The sequence below is a fragment of the Arachis ipaensis genome, chromosome B4 (assembly GCF_059453495.1).
Source record: "Arachis ipaensis isolate K30076 ecotype BB chromosome B4, ASM5945349v1, whole genome shotgun sequence".
NCBI classification, from domain to species: domain Eukaryota; kingdom Viridiplantae; phylum Streptophyta; class Magnoliopsida; order Fabales; family Fabaceae; genus Arachis; species Arachis ipaensis.
This window is the reverse complement of record NC_142439.1, coordinates 146,861,365-146,885,540: the sequence shown is the minus strand read 5'-3', so window position 1 is coordinate 146,885,540 and position 24,176 is coordinate 146,861,365. Positions and strand designations below refer to the sequence as shown.

The 24,176-nt window shown below is 29.3% G+C and overlaps 3 protein-coding genes across 4 annotated transcripts; all 3 read right to left on the bottom strand.

The window, feature by feature from the left end:
• Nucleotides 1-814: 814 nt before the first annotated feature.
• Nucleotides 815-4,910, bottom strand: LOC148569591 (glucose-6-phosphate 1-dehydrogenase 2, chloroplastic-like). Its single transcript, XM_088483853.1, has 10 exons — nucleotides 4,214-4,910; nucleotides 3,562-3,791; nucleotides 3,368-3,462; nucleotides 3,130-3,244; nucleotides 2,766-2,971; nucleotides 2,532-2,681; nucleotides 2,334-2,454; nucleotides 2,015-2,244; nucleotides 1,708-1,908; nucleotides 815-1,426 (listed from the first exon to the last, which is right to left on the bottom strand). The coding sequence occupies exons 1-10, from the start codon at nucleotides 4,419-4,421 to the stop codon at nucleotides 1,171-1,173; spliced, it is 1,812 nt and encodes a 603-aa protein (XP_088339979.1). The 5' UTR covers nucleotides 4,422-4,910; the 3' UTR covers nucleotides 815-1,170.
• Nucleotides 4,911-5,684: 774 nt separating this feature from the next.
• LOC107635624 (uncharacterized) lies at nucleotides 5,685-8,462 on the bottom strand. The gene is made up of 4 exons (XM_016339145.3): nucleotides 7,609-8,462; nucleotides 7,053-7,293; nucleotides 6,346-6,463; nucleotides 5,685-6,225 (listed from the first exon to the last, which is right to left on the bottom strand). The coding sequence occupies exons 1-4, from the start codon at nucleotides 8,277-8,279 to the stop codon at nucleotides 6,134-6,136; spliced, it is 1,122 nt and encodes a 373-aa protein (XP_016194631.1). The 5' UTR covers nucleotides 8,280-8,462; the 3' UTR covers nucleotides 5,685-6,133.
• Nucleotides 8,463-16,555: 8,093 nt separating this feature from the next.
• Nucleotides 16,556-21,141, bottom strand: LOC148569590 (protein LAZY 1-like). 2 transcript variants are annotated; one of them, XM_088483848.1, is made up of 5 exons: nucleotides 21,009-21,141; nucleotides 20,810-20,879; nucleotides 19,204-20,084; nucleotides 18,088-18,286; nucleotides 16,556-16,717 (listed from the first exon to the last, which is right to left on the bottom strand). In XM_088483848.1, exons 1-5 carry the CDS (start codon nucleotides 21,012-21,014, stop codon nucleotides 16,698-16,700), a joined length of 1,176 nt encoding a protein of 391 aa, XP_088339974.1. In that variant the 5' UTR covers nucleotides 21,015-21,141; the 3' UTR covers nucleotides 16,556-16,697. The 2 variants fall into 2 exon arrangements, with proteins under 2 accessions (XP_088339974.1, XP_088339975.1); XM_088483849.1 differs by having other exon boundaries at nucleotides 16,557-16,717; nucleotides 19,204-20,060.
• Between the last annotated feature and the right edge of the window lie 3,035 nt (nucleotides 21,142-24,176).

Genomic DNA, 24,176 nt, shown 5'->3' with positions numbered 1-24,176 from the left:
ATTTTCTTGAAAAAAAATGAATAATAACACTATGGCAACAAAAAATAAAGGAAAGACTTGTAAAATGAATATGACGTTATGAATAGTCCAATGTGGCATTTAATATTTCTGTGGTATATTTGGTAAATTTCTAATAACATTTCTAGAAGAAAAAACTTAGGATGTGTGGTTGGAACCCAATTTCTCTAACATGTTTTTTGTCAAAAGATTATGAAACAACGTAGGATGAGTTGGCATACATTACAAATATATTAATGCAAATGCAAATATGGAATGGATATGATTTTCTCGTGTCCTTCTTAATCCTCTCGTGCCCTTGAATTCCTGTCACAACTCACAAGTAATTCATAATATTTGTAATGCATAAGAAGCATTACATAATATATGTAATTCATAATATCACATGTTATATTACTTATAATTATTTCACATTAGCGGTTATTTCTCAAATGAAAAATAACTTGCTATTAATTGTATGAAATAATTGTGTTTGCAAATCTACCAAAATTCTCTTGAAATGTAACACATTTTGAAGTTGTCTATAAGAGGAGATTCAAAACTAATTAATTAGTTGTTGTATATAAACCAAAAGGACAAATAGTGAATTATACTATTGAACAAATATTATAATATGCCATAAGATATTAGTTTGGTTGAACATTATTTGTTCTCTAATATTATTATATTAAGTAGATTTTTATAATGAGTTTGATTTTAGTACGTTATAAACATGTTATTTTTATTTAAAAGCGTTACTATTTCTTTTAAACTGTTATTTTCTCTCATAAATCACGCTTTTAAAATGTAGTTAAACAAATATTCTGATAAAAAAATATTTTTGACATCTTTACTAAAGTAGGCACCTACATTAAATAGCTAAAATTGATTGGGAACTACATCTGCATGAAACATCTTTGAACTCCTATTTCTTGCACCCTAAAAAACAGATAATAAAAAAAAAAAGAATTTAAAATCTAAACGTTTTATTCTTCTGCTTTGATGCTTTACATGAATTCATGTATGCCTCAAACCTATCTTCTAGGGAAGCAACAATGATAATAATAGTATGAGACAAGCTGCACTTCAAGAAGAAACCACAAACCAGACATTTGCATTATAGCTAACATCCGAGGCTGATCGCGACTGCGACAGACGAAAAAAATGTCACGATCATTGATCCATGTCTATCCCAAGGTCACCCCACCGGACATTGTATCGGGCGGCAAGATAGTGAGCGCCAACCGGACCCCGACTACCATAAGGATAGTACTCTGGAACTACCCGTTTCTCTTCTAGCTCCTTCAATACAGGTGTAAAGAGTGACCATGCAGCATCGAGCTCATCGCTGCGTATAAAGAGTCTTCTTTCTCCTTCGATGGCATCCAGAAGTAGCCTCTCATATGCATCTGGAATCTCCTTCGAATATCTGAAATAAATAAAAAGAAAAGGTCGGCTTAAATGATCAAAGAAAATGACCATTACAAATAGAGTCTGAATTTTCACAAGTGAGGCAACAAATAAGTTGGAAATCATAGAATCATGAATAGTGTGTAAAACATTAATGTTGACATTAGATCAATGTGACATTAAAATTTTTCCATGACAATGTAAGATGGTAACATTAATAAGGTGTCCAGGTATAATATAAACACGGATGAACTTCAGGGGTCACAAACTAATTTTTTTTTTCAAGTAAAAAGAAAATACCTTGCTGCATAGTGCAGATTCAGATGACTGCGGTCCAATTTCATTCCTAGACCTGGAACTTTGTTGTTGATCTTCAAATAAATAGCTTCATCAGGCTGTACTCTTATAACAAGTTCATTCGTGGCCCGATCAAGATCAGTCCCAAAAGTCCGATTGTACAAGTTGCCTGGCACATGCCTGAACTGTACCCGTATCTCAGCTCTGAACCCAAGACAAAAAATTACTTAAATATTTTTAAAGAAAAAAAAATATAATCAAAGAATAGAGGTGGCATCGAACAAACACAAGATCTATTTCTTCCACTAACCCCTTTTTGTGTAATGCTTTCCCAGCCTTCATCAGAAAAGGCACTCCGTCCCATCTTGCGTTATCTATGAAAAGGGCAGCTGCAGCAAATGTTGGAGTTAAGCTGTCCTTCGGTACAGTTTTGTCATCCGTGTATGCTGGATATGTAACACCTCCTTTGGTGTGACTCTTGTACTGCCCTATAACCATAGTCCCAAGTTCCAATGGTCTCATTGAACGAAGAACTTTAACCTGACATCCATTAACCAGTTGAAACACTGGTGATGAGAAAATTTAACATTGTTTTAAACAACTCAAAGCAAGATGTATAACGATGAGACCTTTTCATTTCTAATATCCTCTGCATCCAAACTAACAGGGGTTTCCATTGCAAAGAGGGCTAGTATTTGAAGTAAGTGATTCTGCATAATATCTCTTATGATACCATAATTGTCAAAGTACCTGCACAGATAAGTAAACAAATGAGAATCCCTTCTATAGATTAGAAAGTGTGAATGAAGCTAAGGAAGAAACAATACCCTCCACGCCCTTCAGTGCCAAAATCTTCTGAGAATATGAACTGTACATTTCTTATGTACTGCCTTGACCATAATGGTTCAAAAATGAGATTTGAAAATCTGAGAACAGATAGATTTTCCACAAGCTCTTTCCCCAGGTAGTGGTCAATCCTGTATATGATTCTCCATGATTTTAAGTAGTGAAACTTACAGTCTGTAAAGTAGTAGATTACATAATCGGTTTAGGTAGAAAACCTGAAAATTTGATCCTCACGAAGATACTGCTTGAGCGATTTTGTTAAAGCAGCTGAAGATTCTGAATCTCGACCAAAAGGCTTCTCAACAATGACTCTTGTCCAACCATTACCAGAAGATGCTGATGAACTGGCACATTTTACAGCATCTATGAATATGTTTGGAGGAATTGATAGATAGAACAGGCGATTAGAAGCTTTCCCATTCTACAAAAGCAAAAACCAGATGGCTAAATTAAGATCAGAAAGAAAAGCTTAGAAGAGCATACATAGAATGCAAAGAAAAGGATAAGTTCATGCATCCTTCATATGTTGATCTTGAGTTCTTGACACAAATTAAAATGATGCGCCATAATTAAAATTACCTCATGTTCCTTAAGCTTCTTGTCCAGCGCTGCAAAGTTTTCCTGAGAGTCATACTGACCAGAATGGTAGAAGCATCTCTTAAGAAACTCATCCATCTTTTCACCGCAGTTCTCTCTGAAAATCAATAGAATAAATTTTCATACATTAAACATGTTTCTTAAGCATGACAAATAAGGAAATTAAGTTAAATAATACCAGCGTAAATGACTATAAACAATTGGTAGGTATAATGTCTACCTCTTATCAATTCTACAAGTGAGAGTCTTGCTAACCATGGTTCTCAGTTCAGCATCAGTCATCTTACTTCGAGCATAACCAAAGATGGTGAAGTGCTATCATAACCATAAATCGAACATTTACTTCTCAACCATGCAAATAGAACCAAATATTTCAAAAACTACGTCAGAAGCCATGATAAAAAAAATTCCAACCTTAGGAAGACAATCCTCATAGTAAAGTGCAAAGAGGGCCGGAAATATCTTCTTCTTAGCAAGGTCTCCAGAGGCTCCAACGACAGTAATACTAACAGACTCGTTCCCATTGTTGTAAGAGCTGGCTTCAGCTCGAGACTCCTCCGCCGAGGTAAATGACAATAATTCAGAATTCAAAAGCTTCTGAGTAGTGTCAATATCAACAGGGACTGCGGCAGCTGTGGCAGCACCTACATTCATGTGCTATTTGCATATTAAGACTAAGGATTCTCCAAACCACATAACACAACTAAAATCACAAATTCCCAACCTATCATGTATCATCTCATGAAATTGTTGCTATTAGTATTTCGTCTAAGTTTCTTAGAATCATTGCATTACCGTGTTCAATTTGGATATGAATACACACTCCTAACTTAACCATCTAGGTTAAAAACGTAACTTCAGGGGAGAAAACTAATTAAGTAAATAAACATTCAGCTAAGAGAGATCATGAAAAGCGTTGTGGCATGCTGAAAAAAGAAACAAACAGCAAAGATTCGAAATCGGAATCAACAAACAAAAGGGTATCAGAAAATGACAAACTTTCAAGAATACAAGCTAAGTCAAAGGAAATTGCAGTAGATAGCGTCAAAACCGATGAGGAACGAACCATCGCTTTGTTGTGGCTGGTGGGTGTGAACGGCAACCTCGTTGGAATCTGACTGAGATTTCAGGGACACCTTAGCTGCAAGGAACCGCTTCGATGCGGAAGACGACAGGGTCACGTGCTGCGGCACGTGACCGAGCTTAGACGATGGCGAAGAAACAGGTTGCAGCGAAGGGTATGAGCGGCAATGCGTCGAACAGATGGTAGCCATGAAATAGCGTTGAGCTGTTGCGTGCTTTCGAAGAAGTGTTTGTGTTTGCGTCAAAGGTTAAGAGAGAGAGAGAGAGTTAATAAGAAGGCTTCGGAGAAAACGAGGGACACCGAAGGAGGGGAAAGTGTGTGAGGGAAGGGGTTAAGGATTAAGGAAGGTTAAGATTAAGGTTAAGGCCCTTGAGATCTCCGAAAGGGTGCTTTCAGCGTTGTCCCTTTTGCAGAGTTGGAAGAGAACAATGCGCTTTTTTGTTCCTCTGATTCGGTAGTTAGGTTGGCCCAAACCAAAAGGAGCCACCATAAATAGATGTTTTTAATTTTTATTGAGGTTTGCAATTTGCTATCTCTACCACCCTTCAAAGATCAAACATCAATTTGATTTGTCAATGGTCTCAACTTTTGTGATTTTGTTGACCCTGAACTTTTCTTCAAGTGATTTCTGGTCAATTAGAAAAAAAAAAAAAAGTGTTATGTATTACATAGGTTGGTTTTGCCCCCCCCCCCCTTTTTTTTTTATCTTTTATGTAGTTATATATTTGTTTTATGCTTGTTATTATCATCTAATAGTATTATATTTACACTAGTTTAGGAGTTAACTGCATGGCATAATTTTGTTTAGACTATTATCTAATTATATATTGTCATATTAGCGACTATAGTTGACTATCTTGTCTTATTTAGAATGGATTGGTTTAATTTAAACTTTTCACCTATTATTTGTTGTTTTTATCAAAAACTTAAATTGCATCAATTAGCTATGAAGCCATCAACTTTTGTTTTCATTCAGGTACGCCAACATTACTATTTATTTGTGTAGTCCTTTTCGCAGGTTTATATGTACAATTGACAATAGTGCACTATTCGGGAGAAAAAAGAATTAAGGCTTTTATGGTATTGAGTTGTACCACAATATTTTGTTCTTTTCTTTCCTGAGAACTAAATTTAATGGGTCTAACCAATCAGTGCTTCCAAAGATCAAGAAAGAAATTATTCTGGACAATAAGGACCAAGACTTTCAGAGTATTCAATGAATTACTCTAAGAACCATTCTTTCTACTCCTTAATCAGTGCTTCAATGGCACAACTCCTTTATTCCTGAAGTAATAAGAAATGACTATGTTGTCAAAATGCACTTCCCTTGGTTTGTGACACAAACATCACCATCAATTGCTGGCGCTTTTGATTTCATTCAATTCAAGAAATCCACTCGGATGTGACATTCTCTGCTGGATTGAAACTTTGAACTAAAAAGTTAAAAAATGACTATGATGGCCAGAAAAGAAGCCACTTCATTAAAATTGGTGAAAATATAAAAAAAAACTGAGATACAATTCTTCCGTTTTGAACAACACACTACCTAGAAGGTACACCTCTAATCCACTGAACTCAACAACATGAACAGCAAAAAAACAGAAGCCGGTGAAAAACTAGGGAAAATTACTCTAGGGGGTAGTAGCTCAAACTCTGCAGGGCAAAACCTGCTAACTCAACAAATGTCACAAGAGTCAAAGATGATTGATTCTAAATGTCAGCAACAAAATGATGAATGCCTAGGCAAAATGAGATCCTCCTTGAGGCCAGGAATAGTACTATCAGGAGAACCAGAGAGATGGCAGGCCAAACATTTTTCAAGAGGCGCCATAATAAATAGGGCGAAGGAATTCTACTTCTAAACTCATTTGTCTACTCCACAAAATTGCAGGCCCTGAAGCCTCACAGTACAACAGCAACCTTTTCTTGCGAAACAAAGGCAGATGGATGTGCAATAAGGGGCTCATAATGGTCAGCTCCAGCGCCACACCAACCTGCAATAAGGGGAATGGAATTACTTAGAAATTTCATTAGGAAACAAACACCATGGGAAGAAAAACATGAAAGGGAAAGCATGAGCAAAAATAGTTATGTACAATCTTGTTCTGCATTACCTGTTCCTTTCATGAAAAGGAAGAAGGGAAGCTCTGTAATTTGGCTCCTTGGACGGTGGGGAAGGAAGAAAACACAATTTTCTTCATCAACCATGGCATCAGAACCATGTGCTTGCACCTGAAGATGATAACAAATTCAGATGGAGAGTTTGATGATGGATAACCACTCACAAACATGTACATAAAGTTATATTCCTGTTCATATAATTGATCCTTCGGTATATGTCTATATCATTTGTTACAATATCAGGAGCATGCAACAAATACACGATGACAAAAGTGGGAAAATAAGAAATTAGGATCTCCACAAATACACCATTATAAGGGTCGTTAAGCAATGATATCAGGTCACAATCAAACCTGTAAAGAGGAGAAGTATAAAATTCAACAAGCAACAAATGCGTGATATTACAATTTGCAAATAAAAGCATCACTTCAACATCCGGAAAAGAAACAAATAATTGGATGTGTTACATTTTACACAGGTCTAACACAATAATATCCACAGTAGCAGGCCAAGACTCCAGTTACATACTATTAAATTCAACTATGCAGTGATTCATCAAATTATAATACTATAAAAAATAATGCAACAACTTGCATCAACAAAATAGTTAGAAACAACACACATATTCACATAAGAACCTCTAAAACATGGCAACATCTCTGTGGAATATCAATCCAAAAGCTCCCCATATTTTTCTTACCACATAAATCTCACGCTTGAACTCAGTTGCAAGGCACTCAATAGCAATATCATCACCGAAAGCTGCAGCATGACCTTCTCTGTTCTCATCTACAGATAACAAACCTTCCTCAGTATATTGCAAAGTGATGATATCATATTCATCATCAGCAGAACCAGAGATCAACATGTATTTGGCCCAACTTGGACCATCATTCACCGGAATACACCTCTCTTTGTAAATAGACTCTGCCGCCATTTCTCTTCAATCATAAAACCAAAAAACACCACAAAATAAAAATCACACAATGGAAAAAAAAAAAAAAATCCACCACAATTGAAATTTATAATTAAACAATCTTCAAAACAAAATATTCGGAAACGATTTCATTTCTTATTTTCAAGCTCAAAAAATAAAATGTAACAACAGAGATTGTCAAAGTAGTTTCACCTATGCAAAATCGAGAGTAGGCTTTTTTTTCTTATTTATTCAATGTGTTTTTCTACAGATTTTTCTTCAGCTATTCGAAATCGATTTCCAAGAACGAGCGAATCGTTAAGAAAGAAAGAAGCGATACCTTTGCATGCCGAGGTGAACGAGCTCTTCGATGGCCGAATCGAGGGCGAACCTGTCCTCTTTCTTGGCCAACAACTTCACCTCTTGAACGACGTGAATCCCCCAACCGTTCTTCAGATCCGGCGAGTACATGTGCCGGATCGCGTCGTCTATCGCTTCTCTCTCCTCAAATCCCGCAGATCCAAGATCCTCCAGAAACCTTGCTACCGTCCTCCGCCGCAGCTCCCGCACGTCGAATCCGCCGTCGTCGTCGCCTCCTAACATCGCTTTCCGCGACGCCGTGAAGAGGCAGTTACCGTCGGAGGAGACCTCGCCGCCGTGAGAGAGGCGGAAGACGACGGATCTGAGAGAAGATGACGACGGCGAGGAGGAGGAAGACGAAGAAGAATCGTCATCGTCTTCCTCATCCTCCGGCGGTGGCTTCCATAGTACGCCTTTAGCGTGCAGCCTCTGTAAGTGGCGCCGCTGCTGGTCCTCCAGACCTATAACGTCCTCCCAACCGCCGCCGACGCCTCCAACGGCGGCAACGTTGGTCGGAGCGACGAGATCTACAGTTCCGATGGCGTCCATCGGCGCCGTAGATTTCTGATCCCGCCAAGGAAGAGCCGCTGACGGCGAACCTTGGAACGGTTCGGCGGCGACGGTGGTGGAATCGCAGAGAAGCTTCCCCATTGTTGCAGAGATTCAATGTGTGTGGAATAACGGTTTTTCTTTTTGTCTTTTTTTTTTTCTTTTTCGAATTTTTTTCGGTTTTCTTGGTTTGTGTGGTTTCAAAGGTGGGAAGAGTTGCAGAAGAGAGAGAGAGAGAGGAAGAGAGAGAGTTAGGGTTAACGGATAGATGGACGGAGCGGGAGAATGAGACACGTGGATAAATCTGAACGTTAACGTTATTCTGTCCTTTCTGACTGTTCCTCCTCACTCCGAATATTCTATTTATATTTTTTTCTTAATTACCGTTACCATTATTATTATTAATATAACATAAGATAAATTATTATTATTATTGTTACAAAAAATCTATTATTATTGTTACAAAAAAATCTATAAAATCCCTAATGAAAAGTTTTTGTCTAAATATACTTATTATTAGTTCTCCACCAAAAAAAAAAATTATCATTAGTTATAGTTATTACTTTATAATAAAATTGTGAAAGAATAGAAAAAGAAAATAGGAAAAAATTTTATTAATCGTTAATTGATTGAATTATGAAGATAAAATTAAATATATTGATTGAATTATGAAGATAAAATTAAATTATGAGTTGTAAAATTTTTTTATTGTTGTCATAAATTAAGGTGAAAGAATGGTTTAATAGTTTATGTTTAGTTGTTTTTTTTCTTACTAAAATTATTAGTTAAATGTTGACCATGATACTAACTAAAAAAGAAAAATCTAAAAAAAAAAATAATAAATTGCCTATGAAAGAAAATAATGGGTGAAAAATAATTTAAAATTCTAAAAATGGTGATACAAATTATTAAGTTGAAACTCTTAATTATGCTGATATTCAAATAATTAATTTTGAATTATGATACCTTTTTAAATATATTTTATTATTATAATAAATGTAAAAAAATTAAACTATTTTATGTATATATTAAACTTAGTTATTAAATATATAGTGATTAATTAATTTGATAGCTGGTACATAAACATTTTTTTAAAAAATTATTAAGTTCAGTTAACAAAACAGTGGTATGAAAGATGAGGCTGAAAAATACAGAATAATATTAATATGAAATAAGTAGTCATATTTTGAAAATAGTTGGGTTATAATATTGGCCACGAAACGTGGTTGTTGGGGTGGCATATTCTCAATGCTTCATTGGTGGACCAACGATGATTGGAGGCTGCAACACCATCAACCATACCCCATATGTTTTTATTATATTGCATTTCGACAACTCATTTTTCTCATGCTTCATCATACTCCCACTCTGTTTCCTTCAACCTCAACGAGAAAAGGAGCTATTAATAAATGGATAATATTAAAAAAACAAAAAAAGTCAAAATTTATTTTATTTAATTTTTATTAATTACTACAATAATAGAATAAGATAGTCATTCGTTTTTTATGGGGTACAAGATGGTTGAAAATAGGTGTAATTTAACTTTGTGATCATTTTTTACGAAAAATGTATCTATAGAACCGAAATAAATCAATTTGATCAAAGGGAAATGATTAGGCAAATAATATATATATAAGTCAAACTCAAGATCTGAATCATATCTATTATTATCATGGAAGGCGTTACTTGTGACGTGAAAATTTACATTCATTTGTTTTTTTTTTTTTAACGTAAATTTAATAATTAAGAACTATTAAATGGTAATTTAATCAAATTTATTAAATTATCTAATAATTTTTGAATATTAATTTCATATAAAAATAGCTGGTCCTTCAATTCATAAGATTTTAATTGAGTTAAATTTTAAAGTAGTTCCTAAACTTATACTCAAAGTTCAAAGTGATCTCTGAAGTTAATAATTATTTAAATTTGTCTCTGAAATTGTCTTCTGAGACTCATAATAGTCTCTAAACTAATTTTTGTCCATCATTATCATTGAAAAGGATTGAAACGATGTCATTTTGTACTTAAAAAAACTCGTTTGAGTCCTCCCTCTCTAACCCTACTATTTCACGCTCAACACTCAACACTACTTTCTCACTCACAACGGCAGAGGCAAACTTTCTTCAACCCTCTCTATTGCCGTTTCTCGCTGGCCTCCGTCTCGATGCTGTGCCGCTCGCCTCCCAACCTAGTCTTTTACACTCCTCAATATTCTTCTTCTCACCACCACGAAGATCGAAGTGCTTTCTGACTACGCCGTCCAGATTTCGCACTTTCTCATTGTTTTCAAGCGCTCAGTCAACCGCTCCCATTCCTCTGTCGTCACCGTCATCGCTCTCAAGCGCGCTACACTTGCCGGCAACTCCAAGGCCCACCAACAGCTCCACAATAGCGGCAGCTTTCCATTCCTCTCTACTCGTAGCCGTCTACACTCTTCTCTTGTCTCCTCTCTGTGTTCCTCTACATCCTTTTTTTTCTCAGCGGACAAGGTGAGCCCTTTTTTTTTAATTTTTTTTAGTTATTTAATTATTATTGTTTAATGTTTTGGGTGATTATTGCTACTGCTGATTCTGTTTTAATGTAGCTACAATGGTTATTTTTTTGTTATTTGTTATTCTGTAATTATTGCTATTTTTTTGTGATTGTCGCTATTTAGGTTGATTGATGCTTTTTATTTAGGTTAATTGATATTTTTTATTGTTGTTGATTTTTTGTGTGATTTTTTGTGATGGTTGATTTTTTTAACTCTGTAATTTTTGCTGGTTATGATAATGATGTTGTTATTATGAAGTTGAAGAAGAAGAAGAACACTATCAAGAGAAGATAATTGGTGAAGATAATTGAGGATTATATTTTTTTTTATAAATACAAAACGACGCCGTCTTAGGAATTAGAATTTTTTTTATATAAATACAAAATGACGTTGTTTCAATCCAATTCAGCTCTCCAATGACAATGATAAATGGAAATTATTTTGGGGACTACTATGAGTTTTAGAGGACAATTTTAAGAATAAATTTGAGTAATTATTAACTTCAAAAATCACTTTAATGCTCAAGTACAAATTTAAAAACTACTTTAAGATTTAACCCGGTTTCGATTGGTTATTATTTTATGTAGGTATCTCCATGAGTTATGGATAAAATTCCATCATTTTTTTTACATGAAATTTCATCTTCTGTATGCAAATATAAATAAATTAGTTTTGATATAATCACATGTGCGTATTGATAAGTTTGCAAAAAATTCCTTAAAAAAAGTTTACAAAAAGTTGATTGGGCCACAACTTAGCTCACAGTCTAATAATCTTTTTGGATTAGGCCCAAATGTGTATTTAAATAGTAAAACATAATTAAATGAATACATTGCTAATTAAAGGGGAAAAAAACAACAACAACAAAAAATGGACATAATTCTTTGTAGGAGAAATTGCTAAAAAAACTTTTAGTAATTTAACTTCTTGAACGTCTTAAATATTATATTTTATATCAATGTAAATATAGTTGCACAATCTAGTATTCTTATATTTGGATGTAGCCCTCCATTTTAATGCTTAAACATTAAACATTTTATTTTCGTCAATTTCTTTAAGATTTTAATAAGGTTCATTTTTTAAATAGTTCTTATAAGATCGAATATTGTATTCTTTAGTAATTATTAGACAAAATTTTAACTCTCTATTTTGTTATATTTTATCTAAATTGTTAAGATTTAAAATGATAACTTGTTAAACAAGTTAACCATATTTAAAAAAAAATTAAATGAACTACATATTATTTAAAAAACAAAAATAAAGCCTATGATATGCCATTTATTTAGTATCTCTAATTGCAAGTTACTATCTAAGAATTACTTACAATCACTCTTATATGTTCAATTATCATAGTTATATCAAGAATCCATAAATATTATCATTTTTTATAATCCTAAACTATAGAATCTAATACTAAAGTAAAACATATGAAAAATAATATGAAATAAAAATGTATGGTTAGAATGTAGAAACCTCTTTATGAAAAGAAAACACATATCTAGACGCATACAGAATCTAACACAGTACATAAAATTCTTTAGACCACAAAATTATATCCTTTGTGTAAAGCATCTGCAAAATAATTTAACATGTTTGTGTCTCCTGAGGTATAAGAACATGTTACATAGTATACGAACATTACACTTATACTTAGAACTTAGAAGGATTTTTTCTTGTCAGTGGTTGCCTAGGAAACTTGTGTGTATTATTATGTGACAAAGGTCAAGGGAAACACACTATGCCTAGGAATCTATCAAGTATCTTTAGGGTGTGTGTGGTTCAAGTATTATTTTGTTACAAAGATTCCATTCCCATGGAAATCAAAGATACCCAAAGGAAATGTGGGAATTGAAATGATGGTATTCTAATTCGTTGGAATCAAACTTGTTTAGGAATAATTTTTCAAACTTTGAACCAAATATGGGAATATGATATTCTCATCTTAAAATTTCTAAAAATTATTTATAATTTCTCCGACCACACACATCCTTACAGTAATTGTATTAAGATTTTTTTTTTCTAAAAAAAAGAAATATCTCTTTGAAGGAAAATTATTATGGAACATAAACTTTGAATGAGAAGACAAAAGCATAAACAAGCAAAACATTTTTATTTTAATGTAAAATGCATCTAATTTTTTATTCAATCTAATAAGAGTTTAATTTTAATACACTAACAGTGTAAAAAATTTATACAATAATTTAATAATTGGACTCATAAATTTATTTGGATTACTTTTAAAATAATGAATTTAAAAATTAATTATTTTTACAAATATGATAATATATAACTAGTTATCTTGAATTTGTAGAATTCTTTTACACTGAGTGTATGTATAAAAATTAAATTTAGCAAATAGTACTAAAAACATATAAATACAGAGAAAAGCATAATTTTTCTTATTTTTATCTCAATAATTCTGTAAGATCCTCTGAAAATACTTACTAGATGGTAAATACTATTTAGGGTTTAAAGTAGTCTTTTAAGATTTTTATTTTAATTTTTAGGAGCATTATTATTGTATTGAATGGTTGGTTCTTGTGTAAAAGCTAAGCATGTAATATTAAAAGGATTTAAGTGCTTACCCCTAAATAGCGTTGATGTTAAATCAATTGTAACTTTCTAACAACCGGTTTGTCACATTATGGACATTTTTCAGAATAGTGCTCTTATTGTCATTGGTACGATTATTTTTATTGGTCAATCATTTTTAGATATAATTGAAATAATAATAGAGATTGAATCAAAATCAAAATACATTACACTTCTAAATTAATCATCTAAATCTTAATATTAGAATAATTATTCGTACATCTAGTGAAATAAACATTCAATATATCAATTATTCACATTATTTAGTATTTTCATTGTCTGTCTATATTTTTCTTTTTAAAAATAAAGTCTTTTACATAACCAAATTTAATAGTTACAGTAAATATGCATTTTTTTGTTCGTCTTCGTATCCTTTCTTTTTTTTTTCTTTCCTCTTCATACATTTTTTTTTCTTTTTTAATTGATTTTTTTCCTCCTCTTATTTCATCATTATTATTATCACCGTCATCATCATCAATATCGTTTTTTTTTCTTATACGTTTTTTCTTATTCTTATTTATTTATTTATTTATTTATTTGTATAACTTTTAAAATTTTACAAAGGAAAAAAATAAAAACAAAATACAAAAAATTATAATCAGTGACGGATTCAGAAAATTTTGGTAGTAGGGCAAAATTTATATAACATCATAATAATTTTTATAATAAAAATAATATGTGTATATAAAAAATTAAATATTAAATTATCTATTAACCATTATATATATGTGTATAAATATATGTATTGTTTAACTTATTTTTAATATGTATTTTATATTTTAATATATATTTTATACAAATAATTATTTTTTATGTACATATAACATGATTATTGTTATGATTATATTTTATTATTGTAAAATATAATTAGCTTTCAAAATATCTAATATATAAATTATAATACTAAAATAGTAATTTAAATAATAATATATAATTTAAAATTCTATTGTTTTAGGTTTTCTATTTTAAAAAATTAAATAATTTTTCTCTTAACACTACTATCAAAATTTCTCTCTTTTTATATATATTACTAAATAATTATATAGAAATCCACTTCCCAACGCAATTAGAAGTCGACTCTTATTGATATTTATAGTTAAAAAAGTTCTTTCAATTAATATAGTTGCTATGCAAAAATTAAAGCTAATTTAAAAAGAAGATAAATAATATTCTTTTGAGTTGATTTTTAAAATGGAACACTAATTTCGTTTAAATTTGAGAATTAATTATTCTAACGAATTTCTAATATAAAATTTTTAAATTGACGATTAAGTACCAAAAACATAGTAAAAAATTATTGTGGGGTCAAATTTAATAATCTAATGGGGGCAAATAAATATTATTATCATATACTACTCAAAAAAATTTTAAATCGTAGTGGGGGCGCTTGCTCCCACACCATTGTACATAGAACCGTCCCTGATTATAATGATAATGATGATAACGACGGCGATAAAAAAAATAATATTACAATTTTTTTATATAAAACACAGAAATAAAATAAAAATGAAAAAGAAGAAGATATGTTAGGATCGGAAAAATTTCAGTACTATGGTTAAAAATTTTCAATGATATTTTTAAAAAATTTCGATGCTATTTGATTTTAATAACTTTTAATTTGTTAAGAAATTTTCTGTGTCACTATTAAAAAATTTAACTATCAAAATTCAAAAATTTTTTGTGTTAAGTTTAAAAAATTTTGATATTATTTTTCATCATTGTCATCATCTTCTTATTCTTCATCATTGTCGTTATCTTTTTCTTTTTTTTCTTCATATTCTCCTTTTTATTTCACTTTTTCATATTTTTTTTTGTTTTCTCCTCTTAAAAAAATAAAAACAAGAAAAAAATCAAACAAAAAAAAAAAAACTACAATAATATTAAAAGGAGTAGAAACAGAAATAAAAAGATGCATCAACAACATCAGCAATAGAAAAAAGACGAGAAAGAGAAAATATTAAAAAAATAAAAAAATACAAAGAAGTGTGTAATTCACGCACATTTTATGTCAATAATTTTTGTTGGGTTAAACCAATTTAATTAGACTTAATTAATAAAAATACTTGACTGTTTAGCGAAACTCAAAAATATATAATAAATTGTACGTGTATTAATAATAATGAGTATTTTGGTTAAAGTACACGAAAAATTAGCTATCATATTAGCTATTGGCATAACCAAAAAATAAAATATTAAAACTAAGTAATAATTTTGTATTTATACATAAATATATAATTATTGGTTTAATAGTTAATTTTTTATGTGTACGTAATTTGTTCGTACTCATTATATATACAACATTATTATATTTTAATTTTTATTAATAAAAGGGTAAACTATTATTTTAGTCTTCGAAGTTTAGGCTAAATCCTAATTTGGTAGCTAATGTTTTAAACATCTTATTTTAGCTAATCTTCAAAGTTTCACACAGAGTCATTATTATTCCACTTTTAAATTTGATATGACTGAGTGACGTGAACATTAACAATAATTTTAGTTAACTCATTTTTTTTTAGATGTTAGAGAAACATAACCAAAATTTTTTTTATAATACTTTATCTTTTCATTCTTCTTTTCGTATATAACCTCAAATCCTAATAATTAAATATCAACACTCCAAAATAAAATAAAAAATCATTTATTGTAGTAACTGCTAGAGGATCGATTTAATTTTACTTACGTACTGAAATTGAATATTATCGCATCTTAAATACGTTAAATGTTCGTGTCAGATTTAATAATAAAAAAATATTAAACTCATTTAAAATTGTTTGAGATTAAAATAAAATATTTGAAATATTACAACCACACAAATAAAAAAATGTGAAAAAAAAAGAGATAAAAAAAAAAGATATGTATGTATAAGTCAAATTATCATCAACCATGTTTTAATTTAGGTAGATCATTGAAATAAATAAAAAATAATGTCATATCACCGTCTCTCAAATGAATATAATTATAATTGAGTTCTAAATCTAATTAAAGTTAAATTCCAAATCATTAATTGGTTCCAAATCAAGAAATTAAACTTGAGATATTTAGTGAATATATAACTCAATAATTTCTTCATGGTATCCAAACATCATGTGATTGTATAGATAAATTCATGATTACAAGAGAAATCCTTACAGTTTCACATTGACCACCACTATGAGGTAGACAATGAAGATGCATGATCATGACTACCTCAATTATTAACTTAATCATCCCAATTAAGTTGCTTAGCTTCTTCTTCTATATATGATAATAACAACAACAATAACAAATAAATAAGTTCAATAATGTATGTTACAACTTATTACAAGCACTGATCATGATAAATAAATAATCATAGTAATAAGAACATACATATATAACATCTTAGAAACCAGCTCAAATTCCACCTTTCCCTTTCAGAGCTCTAGAACTAAGTCTGCATTGCACACAAAAGTAAATTAAAAAATTTAAAAATAAAAATTATATGCTACATATATATTCATTATTATTATAGTAAAAATTAAGAGTGTGTTTGGTTTTTATTTTTTATTTTTTATTTTTAATTATATTATCTTTTATTTCTAAAATTTTGTAAATAAAAATTAAATATTATTTTTTTTTATCTTTTTTTTTATGTAAAATTTTCTAAAAGCATAAAATATTAAAAATAAAAACAGACTCTAATTTTTTAAACCAACAATTCACTAGAAAAATAGTAAATGAATAAAGATTTAAGAGAAGCAATTAAGAGAAATGCTAGTTGTTATTTAATTTTCAGTCTTTATTCAACATTTTTAAGGATTTATTATTGTTTTAATTAATTTAAATATCTACTTTTATGTATTAATTATTTAAAATATCAGAAGAATTACTTCTTTTTTATTTTCTATTTTTTCTAAAGACTGAATAAAGAACAATATTTAAATGATATTTAATTGCACTGAACAATTAATAGCAAAATAAAAATGAATTAATAGAGAATGATATTCGAGTTAGGTTCGAATTTCAATAGTGTGAAAAATGAAGTGTTGGGAGAGTTTTGAACCCTAGTGTTTGACCAGACTTGATCTCCAAATATTAGTGGTTGATATGAAAGTGGGGATCGAAAAAGAACAATTGACTAACCAACAAAATTATTTAAGACTTTAAGATTGCAATGATGAAGTTTCGGTTTTTTACCACATGGTTGCACATCCAATAATGTTTCAACTTGAAACAACAAAAAATTAAAAGTCATGTTGTAAAATCATGTTAAGGAGTGCATGTGACTCAGAAGGTTAAACCAATAGCTACCTTACAAATTAAACTTATGGTGTTCTTTTTTTTTTACAAAAAATAAAAAAATTCAAACTTACGACGTCTAAATGAATATAGAAAGATTATGTCATTTGAGTTATATTTTTTTTTACTAAAGATATGAGACTCGAACCCACAACCTCTTGATTGAGTATGGGGAGACTATGTCATTTGAGCTATTACTCATTGGCCATTTGAATTATAATTTATTGACTTAAACTTATGGTGTTTTCATCTATTAGAATACTGTAAATTAATTTGTACCAAAACTATCAATAATATTTAAAAAATAATAAAAAAATTTCATCCGTACAGTTTTAAATTCTCTTATTTAATATTTATTAGTTATTACTAAAAATAAATGTGATATCAAATGTTATATGTATAAAATAATTTTAAATATTATTTCTTTAATATTACCGAAATATATTTATTTATGAAAGTACTAAAAAAATTAGAGTGATAATTATTTCGAAATGAAGAGAATAGTGTATTAAATTTGATACTTACAATCTGCATCTGTTTTGATCCAGTGCTCCCTGTTGATGAATGAATCTTCATTTTCATCATAATCTGGATGAACTATTTCACTACCTTTGATGTCACTCATAATCTTCTTCTTGTTCTCATTTTTTCGGTGTTGTTTAGAATATTTATGTGCAGCTGTTGAGCTTTCTGGATGAACTTTCTTGCGAAACATATGCAGAATCTACATATACATGCCAGAGTTATAGTTAAAAAAAAATTATAAAATCTATTATAAAAGGTAAATAGTATATACTCTTACATTAAAAAGATGTCATAAAAAATTATTATAATTTACTAAAATTTGTAAAATAGTAAATTCCTTAATAAAAACTCCTTTAAAATTGACTAATATTATACATAATAATTATAATATCTCTTGATGACTTATTATATATACAATAAAATTGTCAATTATATAATATATTATAATAATACAAAATACAAGAATAAGGTCAAAAAGCATGCAACATATTCCTTCTAATAATAAAGATATCATTATTTGTTACTATCTTAATACAATATAATAATAATAAAAGTACATATGATAGGATATATGATAAGTTATAGAACATGAATAATAAGGAGAATTTTATGGTGCCTATTAATTGTTGTCTAATTTTTGCATAATTTATTTTTTGTAGTAAGTTTTGAGTTTTTAAAAATAATTTATTTTTATATTTTTTAAATTAAATATTATTTTTTAACCCTTTTTAGTAAATAAACACCACTTTTTAAACACCATAGCATTCACCTAATAATAAAAGAGACTAAGTACACACTATAATGTCTATATATATTTACTTAATTTACTAAAAAAAAGGTTAAAATTAATATTTAATTTAAAAAATATATAAATAAATAATTTTTAAATATTTAAAATTTACTACAAAACATAAATTCGACAATTTCGACACGAATCTTATAAGGTGAAAACTCAGGTGAAGTCGATATCTGAGAGCCGTTAGATGAAAATTTAGTCAAATCAGTCAAATTATCTAACGGCTCTCAAGTATTAACTTCACGTGAAGTTTACTGCACCTGAGTTTCCACCATCTTATAAACATTAAAGAAATTGCTATAATAATAATGTGCATGTACCTTATTGAGTTTTGTCTCAGCAGCAGAGGAAGAAGAATCATTCATTGATGTGGAGTTCCTTGAAGAAGCATGATGAAGGATCCTTTTCTTCAGCTTCTCTTTCACCAAATTCATGGCAGACTTATCACCTTCCCTTTTCTCTTCCTTATTTTCATTATTATTCTTTGCGCACTCTTCAGCCAACTTGCTTCTCTGAAACAATTCCCCAAGTGAAGTTCTGTGCTCTTTCTTTGTCGTCGCCGTCGCCGTCGCTGCTGCTGTCATAGTCGAAGAAGAAGAAGAAGAGGTTCTTGTTGTCTCCGACAACTCAATCGCTGTTCCAAAGAGATAACCCTGGAGTGGACAAACAGAACCACCATTATTGTTGTTGTGAGTTTCTGTTATTGGTTTTCCACTAAGAGTGATTATGCTGACGTGGCTACTCCGTCCAGTGCTGACGTGGCTGTTCCGTCCAGTGCTCACGTGGCTGTTCCTTCCAGAAGAATAATAATCAATGCTAACGTCATCAGCCCCGAGAACTTTTTCAAGCTCATCGTTAATGAGCTTGAGATCGTTCTCGGTGACTTCGTCTTCTTTCTCCGTGATACTTTCGACAGAAATGGCGAAAGTCGGAGTGGATGTCGGGTCGGAAACAACCTGATCCGAGGAAGATCCAAGTGTTCCAATTGCTAAGAACCCAGGGAAGAGATCATCATCACACATAGAAGATGGTTCAATATAATAGTCTTCATGTTCTTTTGTTGAATCTATGCCTGCAAAGGATTTTCTCATAACCTTTTGGTTCATGTTCTTGAAAAGCTTGACACCATGGTTGTTTGGTTTGAGATAGTTTTGTTCATCATCAAGTGGTGATTGCCCTGAAAGACAATTGCAAGAGTTCCCTGTGACACAATAACAATAGGGTAATGCTAGGTAAACAAAAAAAAACAGTCAGAATTTGCCTTATTTAGCATTAATTAATTGTCACGACAATTAATTAATACTAAATAAAGCAAATTAGGACTGTTTTTGGTTGATTTTTTTTGTTACCAAACATTTCCGTAGCAAAAACAAATGTATATATGGGAACAACATGGGATATGTAATGTTTTAATTTGTGAATTTGACTTATTTTTCTTATAGTAATAATCCTAAAATTTTTCTTTTTAAATTAAATTTATTGAAACTATTTAGCTTTTTTATATTAATTTCTAATTCAAACTATTTAGCTTGAAGTATAGTTCATACTGTTTGAGTTAGATCTTCTACTATTGCAATGCATGCAAAGTAATTAAGTTTTCAGAAAAACACTCAGATATAGATTAAAATAGAACATAAAATACAAAAAAATATCCATTATAAAAAAATTAAAGAAAAAAAAAATTCGTCAGAAATCCAAATTTTAAACTAAATTTCTTTCTCTGTTTAGCACGAAAAATGATATTTGTATTATTTTTTTATACGTCTTTTTTATATATTATTTATGGTATAAAAAATAAATATTTTATCTTCTCTTATTTGTTACTTCTTATCTAAAATTAAAAATGTATAAGAAAAAAATAAAAAGAAAAATGCATATAACATTCATCTTAGAAGAAAAATATATATATATATAATATCTTATTACCTATGACCAAGTCTTTGAATGGTTCACTACTATTATTCTGGCGAAATTTCCTATGCATCCAGCCAAGTAACTGTATATACAGCAAAGAAATATAATGTAGAAACCAACTTAGAAAAAAGGGTATAGATTAAACTTGAATTTGCTTCTACTATAGGCAAAAAATTGATGAGAATAATAATATATTATATATAGATCTTACCTTCATCTTTTGGTGATGATGGTATTCAAGAGAAAAATCTTTGCTTCAATTCGCTAACTTGTATGTGAGGATTATTAGTTGAAGAAAGAAACTACTCTTTTTATCAAAGCTTAATATGATTGTAGTTTATAATAATAGATCAGAATATATAAGAAGAAATTGATGAAGAGTAGTGGTGATGTCTTATACATTATATTTGAGAAAAAAACATAGAGATACTTACAAATATTGTTTGCTGTTATTTCTCAACATTAAGTCAGCAAGTGGGTCCTAAACATTGCCATGCAAAGGTCCAATTCATAGTATAAGGCTTATAATTTTTTTTTTATGCATATGTTGTATGTGAAATTATATTTAATTTATTTGTTAATTCTGGAGTCCATATATAATAATTATTTTTTAATTTGTCATATACACAAGTTGTCTCATATCTTATGTGTTATATATATTTCAGCAAGCATATTGTTCAGTATTGGGAAAATATATAAATTAATTAGATTTATTTTATTTGTTATTATATATTAATAAATTAATCTTCAAAAAAAAAAACTCTAACACTTAAGTCAAAAAAAGTTCTGAAAATTTTAAAATTAGAGATATATATATAAGAATAGGTACATGTTAATGTTACAAATGTGAGGAGTGTTAAAGTTAGTCTCACATCAAAGAAAACAAGAAAGAGTGATGAGTTTATAAGATGATAGACCCATTAACTTGCTGTCTTAAGGTTTTGAGTTGGATGTGATGTCTTCTCATTTTATGTTATCTCACTTGATTCCTCTATTTAGATTTGTTGTCTCTAAAAAAAAAGTGATAAATTTAGTTAATATTTTTTATATTTTTAAAAAGGTTTAGATAAGATAATATACCTCTTTAAATATAAAAATATAATTCAAATATAAAGATATAAACTCATATTTAATTTAGAGTGTTACAAAAAATACAACACTTTTTAATGTATTGTATGCAAAACTGTATAATGCAGATCTAATTCATTGAAACGATATCACTACAGATCTTTGGTATTCTCTTTATGTCTAGCTCATTTGGTTCTTTTCCATTATGAGGAAACATTAGATATATGTAACAATATCTCACACATAAACAATTATCTCTCTTTAATAATGCACATACATTTTAATTTTATTATTCTTCCTTAACATAAAGATAGTATGTCCTAATGGTCCCTCTGTCTTATAATATTCATTACATCCCCAATTTGGAAAAACATAGTATGTAGTGTACTATGAAGTAATAGACTAAGCTTTTTTTTTTTCATATGAAAAAGAAAAAAAAAAGTCTATGTTTCAAAGTCGTTAATAATTTAATATTTATAATGCTTTAATAATATTTTCTCTCTTTAAATTTTTTTTATAATTTTTAAAATATCTCTAATCATTATTTTAATTTTTGATATTTAATATAATTTTATTTTAGTTCTAATATTAATTTTAAAATAATATTTATACTCTAAAATCAGTTATTATGTATTTATTGTGTATAAATATATACATATATAATTTATTTTTAATGTATATTTTATATTTTAATATATATTTTATTTTGATGACTGATTTTTATATAACTAATACCACCCCTCACCAACAATGTCCTTCGTTTGTTCTAACTAATAGGCTGTGTTTATTTTTGAGAATAGGATAAAATAAAACACTGAGAACAAGACATAAAAGACAGAGATATAAAATTTTATGTTCTTGTATTATGTTTAGTGATAAACTAGAATAAATTATGAGAAGATAATTTATTTCCATTTTTTTCATCTAAAAAGTTTGAGAAAAAAAATATAATAGTAAAAAAATATAGTTATAAAAAATTAATAAGAATAATAAAAAAAAATAACAAATAAATTGTGTTTTTTTGTTAGTGTCTCTGTGCATTTTCTATCAGAATAGATATAAAATACACTAATTTAATATCTTTAGATACAATATTTCTATTCATATTTCATTTGTCAAATAAAATTTTGTATTTCTATATTCCTGTCTTAACGTCCTGTACCTGGAAACATAACAAAGTTAATACTTTTGCTCTTAATTCATGAAAGTAAATTATTTTCCAAATGTGATTCTGCATAATCTAGGAGCCTCATATATAATGAAAAGGTATAAGAACTGTTAATGTCTTGATGGTTAGTATTTCTATTCTTGATTGCCTTATTGCATTAGTTTCTTCTATTGTGCCATGGATAAGAAATTAGTAAGACTAATACTTGAAAAAAATCCCAAAGACATATATAACATTTGAAAAATAGCTTTTATAAAGTCTAAACGTTAACTCTTAAAAAAAATGCTATATTATGAATCTCGTATGACTAATACCTAAAAAAAAGTCATATAAAATAAACATCTGAAAAATCTATTTTATAATGAATTATTATTCTTCCGTGATAATTTATAATAGTTAATTTTTATTGTGATGATTCTCCTAAAATAAATCATTTGAACAGGAGCAAGAAAGAGAAGGAGAGCAGTGATAATAATAATAATGATATAATGTTGTGCTGGTGTATTATTGACAATCATGAATTCATGATAATAAAGAATAATAATGTCTTGAAAAAATAAATTGAAAAAAAAAATTAGCTAATTGGTTCACTATAAAACAAAGAACTTAACAAATAGAATTAACACGATTCAAATATGAGAAACACAATAATTTAATCAAAGCAAACTTTAATAAGATGGAATAATATTTAAAAATTTTAGGGACAAAAATATCTAATAATATGCTGTCATGCATCATACGTAGAATTCGTGGTACATTTTCTATTAATTAACTTGTCAAACATTATTATTATTCCATTATTGAAAGTAATTATATAAAGATAGCAACAAGAAATGACTTATATATAGTGATTAATATGGTGTCATGTCATCATGTATGTGTGTAGAATTCGTGGGACGTTCTATTAATAAACTTCTCAACATTCGATTATTGAAGCTAAATTAAAGGTAGCAAGAAATGACTTATAACTTACAACTTACAAGACATAAAGTGTTTAATAATTAAGTGATTAATCTAGTATATATATCTAATAAGAGCACAATAATGCCCTTTGTTGTGCCACGTAGAATATATGCAAACCTTTAAAAACATGCTGGAGAGTTCAGGGTTTAGTGATGTTCAGCCATTGATGATTGGATAATA

Bases quoted from the DNA above. Each gene is read 5' to 3' on its own strand.
- LOC148569591 (XM_088483853.1), bottom strand. From the start codon at position 4,421: ATGGCTACCATCTGTTCGACGCATTGCCGCTCATACCCTTCGCTGCAA. The intron at 2,245-2,333 runs GTCTCATCGTTA...AATGGATGTCAG, and splicing joins AGGATATTAGAAATGAAAAG to GTTAAAGTTCTTCGTTCAAT. The intron at 1,909-2,014 runs GTTAGTGGAAGA...TCTTGGGTTCAG, and splicing joins AAAGCATTACACAAAAAGGG to AGCTGAGATACGGGTACAGT.
- LOC107635624 (XM_016339145.3), bottom strand. From the start codon at position 8,279: ATGGGGAAGCTTCTCTGCGATTCCACCACCGTCGCCGCCGAACCGTTC. The intron at 6,464-7,052 runs GTAAGAAAAATA...TATCATCTTCAG, and splicing joins TCAAGCGTGAGATTTATGTG to GTGCAAGCACATGGTTCTGA. The intron at 6,226-6,345 runs GTAATGCAGAAC...CCCTTATTGCAG, and splicing joins CCTTTTCATGAAAGGAACAG to GTTGGTGTGGCGCTGGAGCT.
- LOC148569590 (XM_088483848.1), bottom strand. The intron at 18,287-19,203 runs GTACATGCACAT...ATGTATATGTAG, and splicing joins CTGAGACAAAACTCAATAAG to ATTCTGCATATGTTTCGCAA. The intron at 16,718-18,087 runs GTAAGTATCAAA...TGTGCAATGCAG, and splicing joins GATCAAAACAGATGCAGATT to ACTTAGTTCTAGAGCTCTGA.